At 41.8% G+C, this 12,275-nt stretch overlaps 1 protein-coding gene across 1 annotated transcript; it reads left to right on the top strand.

The window, feature by feature from the left end:
* Window positions 1-9,888: 9,888 nt before the first annotated feature.
* LOC108110601 (cilia- and flagella-associated protein 299) lies at window positions 9,889-10,856 on the top strand. The gene is made up of 2 exons (XM_017219698.2): window positions 9,889-10,329; window positions 10,391-10,856. Exons 1-2 carry the CDS (start codon window positions 10,024-10,026, stop codon window positions 10,790-10,792), a joined length of 708 nt encoding a protein of 235 aa, XP_017075187.1. The 5' UTR covers window positions 9,889-10,023; the 3' UTR covers window positions 10,793-10,856.
* Window positions 10,857-12,275: the final 1,419 nt, after the last annotated feature.

The raw sequence follows: 12,275 nt of genomic DNA, 5'->3' as shown, positions 1-12,275 counted from the left end.
CCTATGCCACTGGCGTACTTCCATCCTGCCGGCGGTTTCCTAGTCCGAGGAATGTCCTTTGGGTCTCTTGTGTTTTGTGTGTCTGTGAAAATATTTTCAAAGTCTTAACCTCACTGGGTGAGCAATCATAAATCAAATGCCACTGCGCCGTGCTACCTTTTGTTGCTTGAGTGCCCACACTCACACAAGCACACACCAACACACACCAGCACATACACATGCCCAAGCTGTCGTCGTTCTGGTGTAGCTTAAATTTTATTTATGGCTGGCACCGTTCGATGCATGCATGTATGTGTGCGGAAAACTAACACACCAAAAAAATGCGAAGCTCGAACATAAATAAGGAAAAAACGGTAGCATACCTCACAGCGCCCACACATACACATACGCATACGTAGCAAGTTTATAAAGATTCGTGTCTATCAACGCAGAATCCAAATGATTGGGTTCGGTGTTTTCAGGCCTTTTTTCTGTTTTAGGGTCTTTAAAGCTAGAGTTTTGAGTTCACTTTGACCTAATTTTAGAGGAATTTTCTTATAAAATGTTAAAAAGCTTTCATATTAAAGTTTCCAAGAACTAGCTTCTGAAAGATATGAACACATCGGTACACGAGGGACAACAAATAGGATAGATAATAAATAAGAATTGACAAATTTATTGCCCAGACACGAATGTAACACGGGCAACGGGGCGGATGAGTATGCCTGAGTGAATGGTTGATTGAAGCTGACACTTTGCCTGCCAGAGGCTGAAAACATTTTCCTGGCCCCGGAATGACTTTGTTTCAATGCCTGTCGACCTGTCTGCCAACGGATTGCATGAGCCGGTCTAAAAAGGGGATGTTCTAGTCATAATGTTGTGGCAGGCGAAACCTTCTGACTATCACTGTGTGTGCCTATGTGTATGTTTGCTGATTTTCGCATATTTTATATTTTTCGCAACTGCAGTTGGTTGTTAGCTTTTGACATGACCCGAAAATGGCGCAAAAATGTGTCACGTTTCAATGCCTGCCCATGCGGTTTTAACGCAATTAGCCACAACAAATTACCATCATCAGCGACATCATCATCATCATCATCCCAGGGAGCATCATCATGACAAGGAGTCCTTGCTGCTGGCACGTGAAACATGCGACTTCGGTTACAGGGAATGTCCGCCCGGTGACCCCTACTCATTCCACCAGCGGTGGGTTGGTCCAGTTACCCCGGCAAATCGGGCTGGAGGTGGGATGATATGGCCATGTGTGTTATATGTGCGTAGAGCATTTGCGGTACAATGAACTGACAAGTGTAATTATGTTGTTGCGCTGGCCGGGTCTGCCGTGGTCTACATAACCGCTGATTGCTAGTTTATATGGGGGCAATTCATGCTGAAGAAGTTCTGTGGAAGCCCTCTACTACATCCCAGTGAATACTGTTACATGAATGCGAGTTAACCAAGCCGTAAAAATATTATTATCATTACCAGAGATCTGTTTTAGCTCATTTTTAACTCACTGCCCGTATGATATTCCTACTGTACCGTAAATTTTAACAGACCAAAAATATATACACTCTCTGTTTTTTATAAACATTTTAGCAATATATTATTTTTTCAACACAGTTTTTCCTCTAGTAATGAGAGCACCAAGTATAGAGAACTTTTCCTACCAAAAGAAAGTTTTTCCCAGCAATTAGCTACTGAAACTCTCTCACTACGTATTCACCAAACTAAAGCCTAATGAAAAAGCTGGAAAAGCTTCAACTAATTATGGGTTGCCATGTGGTAAAATCGGTGCTAAATATTTAGTGATTTTATCCCCATGGATTGTGAGTAGATTAGTTTCACCTGCCGAAGATGGGCAATGGGTAGAATGGAGTCATTTGCATTTTATTATTATGACCAATCTAACAACTTCTGAATAACAAACTTAAGATTGAACCAAAGTTTCAAATTTGGAAATAAATTGTGTGCAAGAGCTTAATCCAATACTGCCTTTTGTATTTATTTAATTACTTTTGGTTTTTGCAACTGGGAAAAATCCAATTTAATTGATTCGGAATATTTGATTTTTCTCTCAACATTCGAGTACGAGAATACATATTTTATTTTCAGATTTACCACAAAAATTCATTTGGCCAAAACTTTTCATTCATTTCATTATTCCAATAAAAGTCAAGATATGAGTATATATTTTTGGATAGCCATTGACTGTGCTGAGGTAAAAATCAAACTAAAACCGACAGAATACTTTGTGGTATTTTCTAGCAGCGAGGAGGCTCAGATATATTTTACGGACAGCCCAACATCCCAAGGTGCACAATATTTTCTCATCACATTTCATAACTCCCTGGCCATATCCTAATTCAGCTCTTTGCCACCCCCACATTCTGGGACTTCCCACTGGGAATGGGACGAGAAAGGACGAAAAGGACATCAAGAGAGACAACAAAGAGGCACTTTAAGTGAAACTAAACAGCCATGCAAGTGACGTTGTCGGATTGCGGTTGCCGGCAAGGAGAGCGGGGCCGAGGAAGGGTTGTGGTTCTAAATGTTGGATGGCCGAGTGTCCTGGCCGTGTGTCCTTGCCGTGGCAGCCAGTTGGCCATGTTGTCGGCTTGGGCAATACAAATTAAAATTAATGATGCACTCACAACAGCACAGCGGCGGGCAAGGCCACATAAAAACTACTTTACATGCGGGTACACGACGTCGCAAAGGCTAAGCTGTCCCACCTGGCCAAAACGGGGGAGCTTCACCTAATTTAATGCTGAAATTGCCATCACCCTCCCCTCCCCCTCTCACTCTTCTTGCAGGACTTTTTATCTCGGTCTCTGAAATAGTGTTGCCGGTGTTAAGGCGCCGCTTGCTAAATGCTTGCGGCTTCCACACCAGACACAAAAGAGCCAGGATACTTTCGCACACATGCAAAGTCGAGGAGCCTGGCTTGAAATTCAGGGGCGCAGGGAAACCACTTCAATTTATTTTTGACCAACATATGGCAGCCAGAAAACTGAGAAAATAAAAGGGGCGTCAGAAAGCTAGGAGCACAGGTATACATGGCTATGTTGGACAGGTATTTCAGGTAGCGATATAAGATATATGTTCAGTGCACATTATTGGCTTTCAAAATAGATTTGAACACCTTAAGTATCTTCTTAACATGTTTAAAAAATATATTAAAAAGCAAATCAAAAATCTGTTTCTTATAGGGTAAAGCAAAGTCGATAGTAATTTAGACCCAAATCGTGCTTTGTTATTTCTATAAATAGCGAAACGGGTTGAAAGGGAAACCTGGTCGTCCGCGTCCCTTTCAGCCAACTAGTTAGTTCGGGAATTGAGGAAAAACAAGACCACAGCAACATTGTTACCGCCTCTCTGTTGTTGTTTTTTCAGCTTTGTTTAGCTGGCGTTTCGCTTCTTTTTTATCACAACAAAGGTGTGCGTGTGTGTGTGTGTTTGCGAGCGTGGAAAGCGTTTTAGTGTTTTCCACTTTTGATTATTGTTTTTAAACAACAATTTTCTTTTCATCAGCATTTCAATTAGGTTCAAAGCCGACAGGCACCATTTAAGCGGGAATTTTCGCCCCCTTAAAAAAAGTAGGGGCGTGGGCGTGGCAGGCCACAAAAACCTTTTACACGCCCTGATGCCTTCCAATTTCAAGTGCTTTGGCACTGCGACAAAGTAAATTAATCCATTAGAGAGCTGGCTTCGGTTTTCTGCTGCATTCTTTATTTTTTTGTTCGACTTTTTTTTCTGTTGAACTTTTTAATTCTTATTTCTCCTTTCAGCTTGACGTGACCTGGCGTTGGCTACGCTGTGGAAAGTGGAAAAACCTGACCGAAGGCAGCTTCCATCTTCAACAGCTTACACTTCAATTAAGTTTTCCCTCGGACGGCCATTTGCCGCAGAGCTGACTTCTTCGCCTGCAATTTGGCAGCAATTATTGAAGCTTTGCCAATGGCAGGAGTCAGGTCACAGGGTCAGCTGGGAGGGAGGGAGGTTGTGGGAGGCCTTGTCATCCACCCAGCTTTGTCTACAATATAAATAAATTGCAACCGAAGCCAGCGAGGACATGAGAAAATTTGCACTTGGTGATGGCATAAAAAGAAGCTAGATATAGATGTCCTATTTTGCTACAGTATTTTCCATAATTATACCTGTATTTCTATGTCATTTCAGTAAGGGGGAGGTGGGCTTATGTGTGTCAAGTACTTAATATTAAACCCCCTCGGGCGACCAAGACCAACCATTTAGGGCTAATTTCGTTTTGCAAGTGAAATGTATTCCTGCCTCTCGCATATTAAATAACTTAGCACAGTGGATAAAGCAGAGGAACTTAACTTAAATACGAGTTTGTTGGCTTATCTTAAAAGGATTCCAAAATTCAATTTAAAAAAAAGCCTTAACTGACACACTCGCCTACGGGAACTCACCTAAGGCTTACGATACTTAAACTCTATTATGTTGTCCTTCTTCCAGGCACTTATATTCTCCCACTGTGCCCAAAGAAGCGTGTTTTATATACATTCATAAGCATAAAAAATACAAAATATAAATATGACCTAAGCTGCGAGTGTGTTGACAGCCAAAAAGAAGAACAAGGCGACATTTTTTCGCTTTTGTACTTTTTGTTGGTAGAGAGTATCTCGTACATTATGCAAATTATTTGCACGAGTTTTCAATTTTGGTAAAATGCTTTGGGGCATTATTAAGGCTCAGTGCAGAGGAGCAGGCCAGAGCCATCCCTCCTTGTCGGGAAATATGATTAAAATCGTATTTCGGGGCCTTGCGAAAGGGGGAAGTCTTCAGAGATCGTGACTCACATGATTATCCTTGGCCCAAACAAACTGAAATTGAGTTATGCTTCGTAGAAGTTCATATATGTATGGAAATAAGCTTGTAAACTGGGATTAGAAGAAACCATCAGTTGTGCTCCCTCCCCAGCGGTTCCATATTGCTTTGATAACAACGCTTCTCTGGGGATAGTTGCAGGCCATTTGCAGTCTCGAGCAAACACTGGCAACAACTTATTCACTTTTTGTTTTTTCCCCAAAAACAAACTGCGGCCAAAGGATACAGATGATCCGATCCCCTCGCCCTTGCCGGTCTGTCTGTCTGTTTGCCTGCCTGTGTGTCCAAGACTTCGTCCAGACTTTTGGCCTTTTCAGCAGCCAAATGAGCCACTGACAGCAAACGGAAAAACTCCCTTCTCTCTGCTGTAGATTCTCCCGTCAAGTTGGATACATTGCTCGTCCGCCGCAGAAATAACAAAATTGTGTGCGGTTAACTGCAAGGATTTTCCAGGACTCTCGACCGAGCGAGCAGTTTATGTTGGTCGGTCATTAGAGAAGCGTTAGGAAGCGGCAAACTTGTGGAACAAGAGCTTTGCAAGGCACAAGAGCACATTTTAATGATGTGGCTGGGATACATTTTTCGGAGAACTTTGCAAATTAATATTTCCAAAAAAAAAATGATAAAGAAGTTGATCTAAGACTAAGGGTCTTAAATATGACTTCTCAACTCGTTTAATTTTTTAATGTGACTTACAAAGGTAATTACTTCATAAATGACTTTTAACTTATCCATCTTAGCAACTGTCTGTTAAATCCCCTTAACAATACCTTTGTCTTGAATCCAATTCAAAGTATATACATTTTAGGCTGATTACTAGAGAGTCAATTGCCCTTAATCCGTTTTGGGCAGCAGGCAATTGGATTTAATTGCCTGTACGACAACAATGCTCATTATGAGCAAGGAAATTACGTAAGGCGATAACCATAACCACGTAAGCGCATCCCCAGCTCACGTGTCGCAGGCAACAGCACCACGTAATCGTCAGCAACTGCCTATCAATCGGTGAATGGGCGTGTTTCCTACGCTACCGCCTTCCGGGTGGCAAAAAATTAATATGGCTGGCATATGCTGTACAAGATTTTAATGGCCAACATGACGAGGAACAGGCAACATCGGGCGACTAACAATAGACATGACAGGCGACTGGCAAAGGAGCCACAGATGTGGGATGAAGGAGCACTTCACCGCTGCCTGAAATGTCCTAATGTTCCATCAACATGTGCTCTTATTACTAGTAATCGCCTACAGGCCTGCTATGCTTGCCTGAAAGTTGGGTAACGACTTCAGTCTCTCGTTTTCTTTCTTCAAAAAGGGAAATAACTTTGTAAAATTAAAGGTAGAGGTTATATACCTACTTATTTTCAATATTTAAAATACCACAATTAATGAGTAGTCAAATAAATCAAAAAATATTAAACGAAACGAATAAATCAGCGTACTCTTTAATCAACAAAAAGGAAGCAATAAAGCAGTCAGTGACAAATATTTGATCACCGATTTAAGTTATTGATATTAATTATTGACTTTAATTGGTTCAATAATAATTGATACACACGAATGTTTTTCAAATTGTGAAATAATAAACCAAATAGAATCAAATAAGTTTAATTATGAAATATTAAATGCTGCCAAATGCTGACTAATTCCTCATGCTAATGTCACATAACGATTAGAGACAAAAAGGCCAGTTTTTCATTCTGATCCCCGGCATATTACGCATACGCACTGTGTACGCCATTAACGGCCATTTCACATTTCCTGCCATTGAATTTCCGGTTGGGGGGTTACCCAAACCAAACCAAGCCAAACCAAACAATCCGAGCCATTGAAGATGCTCACGTTCATGTTGATTGCACAAAGCCCTCGGCAAGGCAGTTTACAAGAAACAAATTAATGTTTCTTTCCTTGGCTCAATGATTACACCGATAAGTTCGGTTTTTTACGCTGCCTTCAAGTTGTTTTCCCCGGCAGATGAAAAGTAAACAAGATGTCGAGGGCCGGGAAATGAGGAAAATGTTTGGCGCGTGTCTGCCACGAAAATTGCCGGAAATTTGTTTGAGCTTTAAATTACAAATCATTATCGATGCGCATTATAAATTTCGGCCTTATAAAAGAAAAACCGACAGCTGGACCACGAGGCGATTTCCTAAGTGCCAAAGGCACTTGTAAAATCACTTTGAATAATATTGCATTTGGGTTGGGGCCTATTTCTGTTTGTGTTTCCCTTTGAGCAGATTAATTTCCGGCATTTACACTTAATTCCCCAGTTTCTGGCTAAGACCGGCCTCGGCAATCGATGCAATCAGCTAAGGACCAATTTACCAACATGTCAACGGACAGACGGGTATCGAAGCAACCGCATTCGGGGATCCCAGGGAGGAAAGCTTTAGATTTGCACACATTACCACTCAATCTTCATATACTCTGTGTCTGTGATATGCAGGATTTAAGGCTGTCCCATTTCCCCATCTCCCACCTCCTGTCTTCCATATCTCCCTTTTGCCAGCTAAGTCCTTCGTCCAAGACCTCGGCATGCACATGATGTCCACATGGCCGCAAAGATTTATTTACAATTGTGTTGAGACATAATTCCTTTTGATCGATTGCGAGACCGAGACTGGGACCAGGACCACCGCTCCCAAGGGAGCTTTGTGGTCAGTTGTAAGTGATGATTCTTTTGGCCCCCGTCCTTTGTCTTGGTTGCATTTCGTTGGGCGCCATTTCGCTGCAGGGTGAAAGGCAGAGAAAGTCGAGAGAAGGCAGAATTATTTGCGCAATTTATGTGGCTTTGATTTCATTGGCAAGATGTACGGCCCGGGCGAGAGCAATTTATGGTAACTTGATAATTTGTGTTAGCATTTGCCAACAGTTCAAAGGAATCGGGCACGGATGCAATTTATTTGCCGGACATGTGGCACTACGACCAAATGACATTAGAATAAGGGAATTGCAATCGAATGCGACGATGGGATTACACAGAAATGCAGGCCCAACGGGGGAGCCAATGCACAAACGGAATTCAAATTAGAAAAGAAGAGAGGAGGACTCTTTTCGGATTATTTGTCCATGCATGGAATTTGCTCTTCGATTACTTTTCTGGCTAAACAGAAAAACAAAAGCCATTGTCACTTTGCAAAAGATATGAATTCCTAATTCTTTTCCCTATCAAAAAGAATATAGATGGGGTTCTAGAAGCCTCTCTGATAATTTCTTCCGGTGCTACTTCTCAAGTAGATGATTGGCATGCCCTGCGCAATAATCAACGCAACTGCTGAACTATGAATGCCATTCGCCAACCCTTTCTGCACTTTCTGCAATTGAAAAGCGGCGGGAGGAACCCGACTCATTCATCAAATATGTGCACTTAACACATGGCAAAGGCAGTTTCCAGGGCAGCATTGAGCATTGCTGCCTCATTCTTTGGTAATGCACATAAATCCTTAGAGTGCGCACTTAACTCCTTTTTATGCTGCGACAAAGTACATTTACTAATGACCAAGTCAAACAATGGCTACGGCCAAGACGCAGGGAGCGGAGTGGGTGTCCCTGCCAGTCCTAGTAGTCCTGGTTGTACTCTGAAGTAATGCGGGAATGGCAGCGGAGCAGGGATGTCGCCAGGACTTGTGACTTCAGCGGGGAGAACAGGAGGAGGATTGGCCCACGAAGTAGCAATTTACGCGTTCAAGACGGCGGCAAGCGGCAAGATGGTGACAAAGCACGCAAAACGGAACAGCAGTTGGTTCTTCGAAAAGGCGGCGAGGGGAGCAGAAGGAAAACAGTCAGAAGGCTTTGGAAAATCCTGGGAAGAAAATTCTGGGAGGGCAAGTGGAGCACTGAGCTCCAAGTGTCGGCAGCGGCTGCATGTTAATTGCTGCTGCGACGGCAGCAACAACTGCAAACAGTGTGAAAGCGTGTCTAAATAGCGTAAATTCACACAGACACACACACCTCTACACAAGCGAAAGGGAAAATCTTGCTGCGTATTGTGTGTGGAAATTGAAAAGCGAGCTGGAAACCTGCCAGGAAATGCAGGACATTTTCCACACCCTATTTGGTATATAAATAATGGCTGATTAGGGACTGTTAACATTTGAGTAATTGTTTTAATTTAAGATCATTTTTTGGCTTGATATGTAGACAAAATGTATATAATATTATCTAACTACTTACTTCTTCAATTTATGATCAGCAAATATCTATAAGTATAAAAGAAATATTACTTTGCTTAGAAACGGGATATGTTTTTAACCTGAGATATGTACTTTTTAACCCATTCACCTTTTAAGTTTCTTTTCCCAACTGATCTGTACACCCATAGCTGGTCCTCCTGGATTTATACAGCATGTTTCCGAACACTAGGTGTCACTCGTTAGCCGGCTAATCCACGACAGTGTGCGCTCAACAGGATATCAAGCGGAAAAGGACAAAGAGCGTTGCATACGCACAGGCTGAAAATGCAAATTTCCCCTTTTGGCTGGCAGTTTAAAATGTTGATGAAGTAATTAGTTTAATATGCGAAATGCCCCTGACTGTGTGTGTGTGTGTGTGTGTGGGGAGGGCGTTGGGGCATTAAGGGGCGTGCCACATAGGAAAGTGTAATTGAAAATACTCACAGTTCTGGTCAAAAAAGGGACAAGGGCAAAGTCGGGGCTTGGGCATTGTGAAACTTTTTCCATTTATTAAATTTGCCACACGAACAACGCTGCGGATTCTGGCAAGCGAACTCTATGTGGGTAATGTTTAATTATTTGTGCAGCACACGAAATTAAAGCGTTCTACAAATTGTTCAAGTCCATTCCGTTTATCAGTTTCCTGCAAGTTTTTCAATTAAGATATGAGCCCTATAAGAAAACTTTTGCCCTCATTTATGAATATTAAAACGGTCCCTTTTTTCTATGTTTTTCATTTTGGTAGAAATGGCGATTTGCTTTCGAAATTGAATTCAAGAACATCCCCTCTGCTCAAACCAAGCAAAAGTTTTGCCTTTTGAGCCAAAGTTGCCAGTTTGTTGTCAGTTGTCAGAAATGTATTTTCCTCGAACTTGTTCAAAATATTATACTTTTTGATTTACACTGAGCCATCGACACAAAAGCTGAATTTTGCTGCCTTTTCAGCAGTGTCGTTCGAGTTAAAAAGTAATTCAATTAGTTACAATTTGAAAGATAATTAGATTTTGCGTTTCCCGTAATGAGTCTTATTAACTTTAACCAGTACCAGGATTATGTGGATAGCTTCATAACCAACGAAGACATTCGTTACTTGGGCCACAAAGATGTCCAGAGGAAGTTGATCCAGGATGCCTGCGGAAGGAATTGCCTCGGAAACCTACTCACTCCGGAGCAATTCCTTCGGCGAAAGGCAAATGAGTTGATCCTTACGAAGCCGCGGGGAATATGTGGATACCAACTTTTCGGCGACTATTTAAACAGCAAGGACGAGGTCCTCCAGCAGTTTGCCAGTCGGGAGCAGAAGCTGATACAGAAACAACTTTCGGAAAGTCTAAAAATATTTCAAATTATTTCTTGCAAGATTAATAAACTATTTTTTTCTACAGACTGTTGTCTACCTGGTGATGCGCTCGAAGAAGGGCTTGGAAATCTCCAGCTTTCTGGACCTGGAGCAGAGTTTTCGAGAGGCGCGATGTCAGAGTTCGATGGACTACGTGGACTGGCGCGGCATCTTCGAGGGCAGGGTGAAGCTGATGCCATCGAAGCGGCATCTGAGCTACTTCGATTGGCACCGGAATCAAGTCTCCTTCACCAACAGCGACAACTTCCGCGTGGATAACAAAAGAGCCCACAGCCTGCTGGTAATTCACGTCGGGGATCACAAAATGTTCTGCGTAAATGCCACCTGTGACTGTGAGTTCAGCAAAAATGCCAGCCGTGAAACATATTTCTCCCCCATCTACGGATATGTCATATTCTTTGATCATATAATCAGGCGCATTAATTAGCGGCGGCTTTAAAATGTCAATAATACGTAATCGCGGATAAATAAAATATAAATATAAAATGAAATGATACGAAACGATGGGGAAGCATGTCCTCGAGGGCGCATTTGTCGTTGACAGTTTACGTAAATTGCTTTTCATATCTTATCAGTTTTTGGTCTGGACTGTGGCCAGTTTTTGATGGACGTTTCGAGGTCCTTTCGCCCAGCAAGTCCTCCGTCCATCCTTCCATCCATCCGTCAGGGAGCGGAAATTACCCGAGCTTTATGCCATTTTGTTGAGTTTATCGCAGTCAGAGAACTTCAATTGCATAAATCTATTAACTGTCGCCGGGCCTTGTGAGGGCGTGTTGTTGGGCCGCCTTTAAGTTGGCCAATATGTTTTTGTTTACCCATTTGGAATTGTTTGCCAACTGCTTTGAGTCGGTCAGCTTATGACGCTTTGTTAATTTCCCCAACTGTGTGTATATTTAATTGGCCTTCCCATTCATGCAAATTAACTTGACTTGGGTTTACTTTAAGGAGTAAGCAGATATTATCTTATGGTACAGTAAATAATGCCTATTGAGATACAGTCTGATCTAACGATGAATTAATGTTTATTATGTCAAAACTAGGTCAGATTTGTATTGTTAGTTTATGAATGGCAAATATTGGAAGGTAGTTAGTATAAAAATAAATATATTTAATGATCAAGCCTCTGTGGGCTCTGCACTCTTGACATTAGCTGAAAACAGTTGCTGGACATTTTGGAGAGCAAAACTAAATAAATAATAAATGTGTTTAAATTATGATTTAAGTGCCATCTGCAGTGGCACTGCAATTTAATTTGCATACACAATTAGCTGTTAATTTATAACTTGCCATCTCCACCGGGCCTTGGCCTTAGCCCGGCCAGAAACAATTCAATTAAAATAAACATCGAGAGCTGCAGCCTCAGCTGCATTTGCCATGCTCCATGGTGGAGCTGCAGGTGCAAATGGAGTGTCCCTTATATTCCGCCCACTGGCACGAGAGTCCAAATAAATATTTGCTCGGCTTCCCTTAGTCAAGTCCACAGGCCAGAGTCGGTTCAAGGGCCCGTAAGTTGGGTCTATGTGTCTTTGTTCTCCATTAAGATATGCCAAATTTGTTGCTCCCAACAAACACAAACATAAGGATAGAAATTCCCTTCGGCTGGCATTGAGATTGCATTTTACGGGCTAAATAAATTCCATACGATATAAACTAGCAATTTACTGCCAGACTGAATTTTCAAGACCAAGCTACACCACTTTTCCCCAGCAAGTTCATAAATTTTGATTAACGTGATGAGGGAAACGACAAATTTACAGATCAAAAGCAACCACCGTGTTTTTCAGTTTATTTTGACAAATTTCATTGACGAATATTGAGCTCCATGCCAACCAATCAGCCGTAAATAATCTGGCCTATCGACCAATGTAGTCAAGTGGCTTTCATTTGATATTGTGAAATCCAATGTATAA

Source organism: Drosophila eugracilis, unplaced genomic scaffold (assembly GCF_018153835.1).
Source record: "Drosophila eugracilis isolate 14026-0451.02 unplaced genomic scaffold, ASM1815383v1 contig_2152, whole genome shotgun sequence".
In the NCBI taxonomy this organism is placed as follows: Eukaryota; Metazoa; Arthropoda; class Insecta; order Diptera; family Drosophilidae; genus Drosophila; species Drosophila eugracilis.
The sequence above is the reverse complement of the archived record's forward strand: the minus strand, read 5'-3'. Positions and strand labels throughout refer to the sequence as shown.

Excerpts from the sequence above, each read along its gene's own strand:
- LOC108110601 (XM_017219698.2), top strand. The coding sequence starts at position 10,024 with ATGAGTCTTATTAACTTTAACCAGTACCAGGATTATGTGGATAGCTTC. Across the intron at positions 10,330-10,390 it reads TGATACAGAAACAACTTTCG|ACTGTTGTCTACCTGGTGAT; the intron begins GAAAGTCTAAAA and ends TTTTTTCTACAG.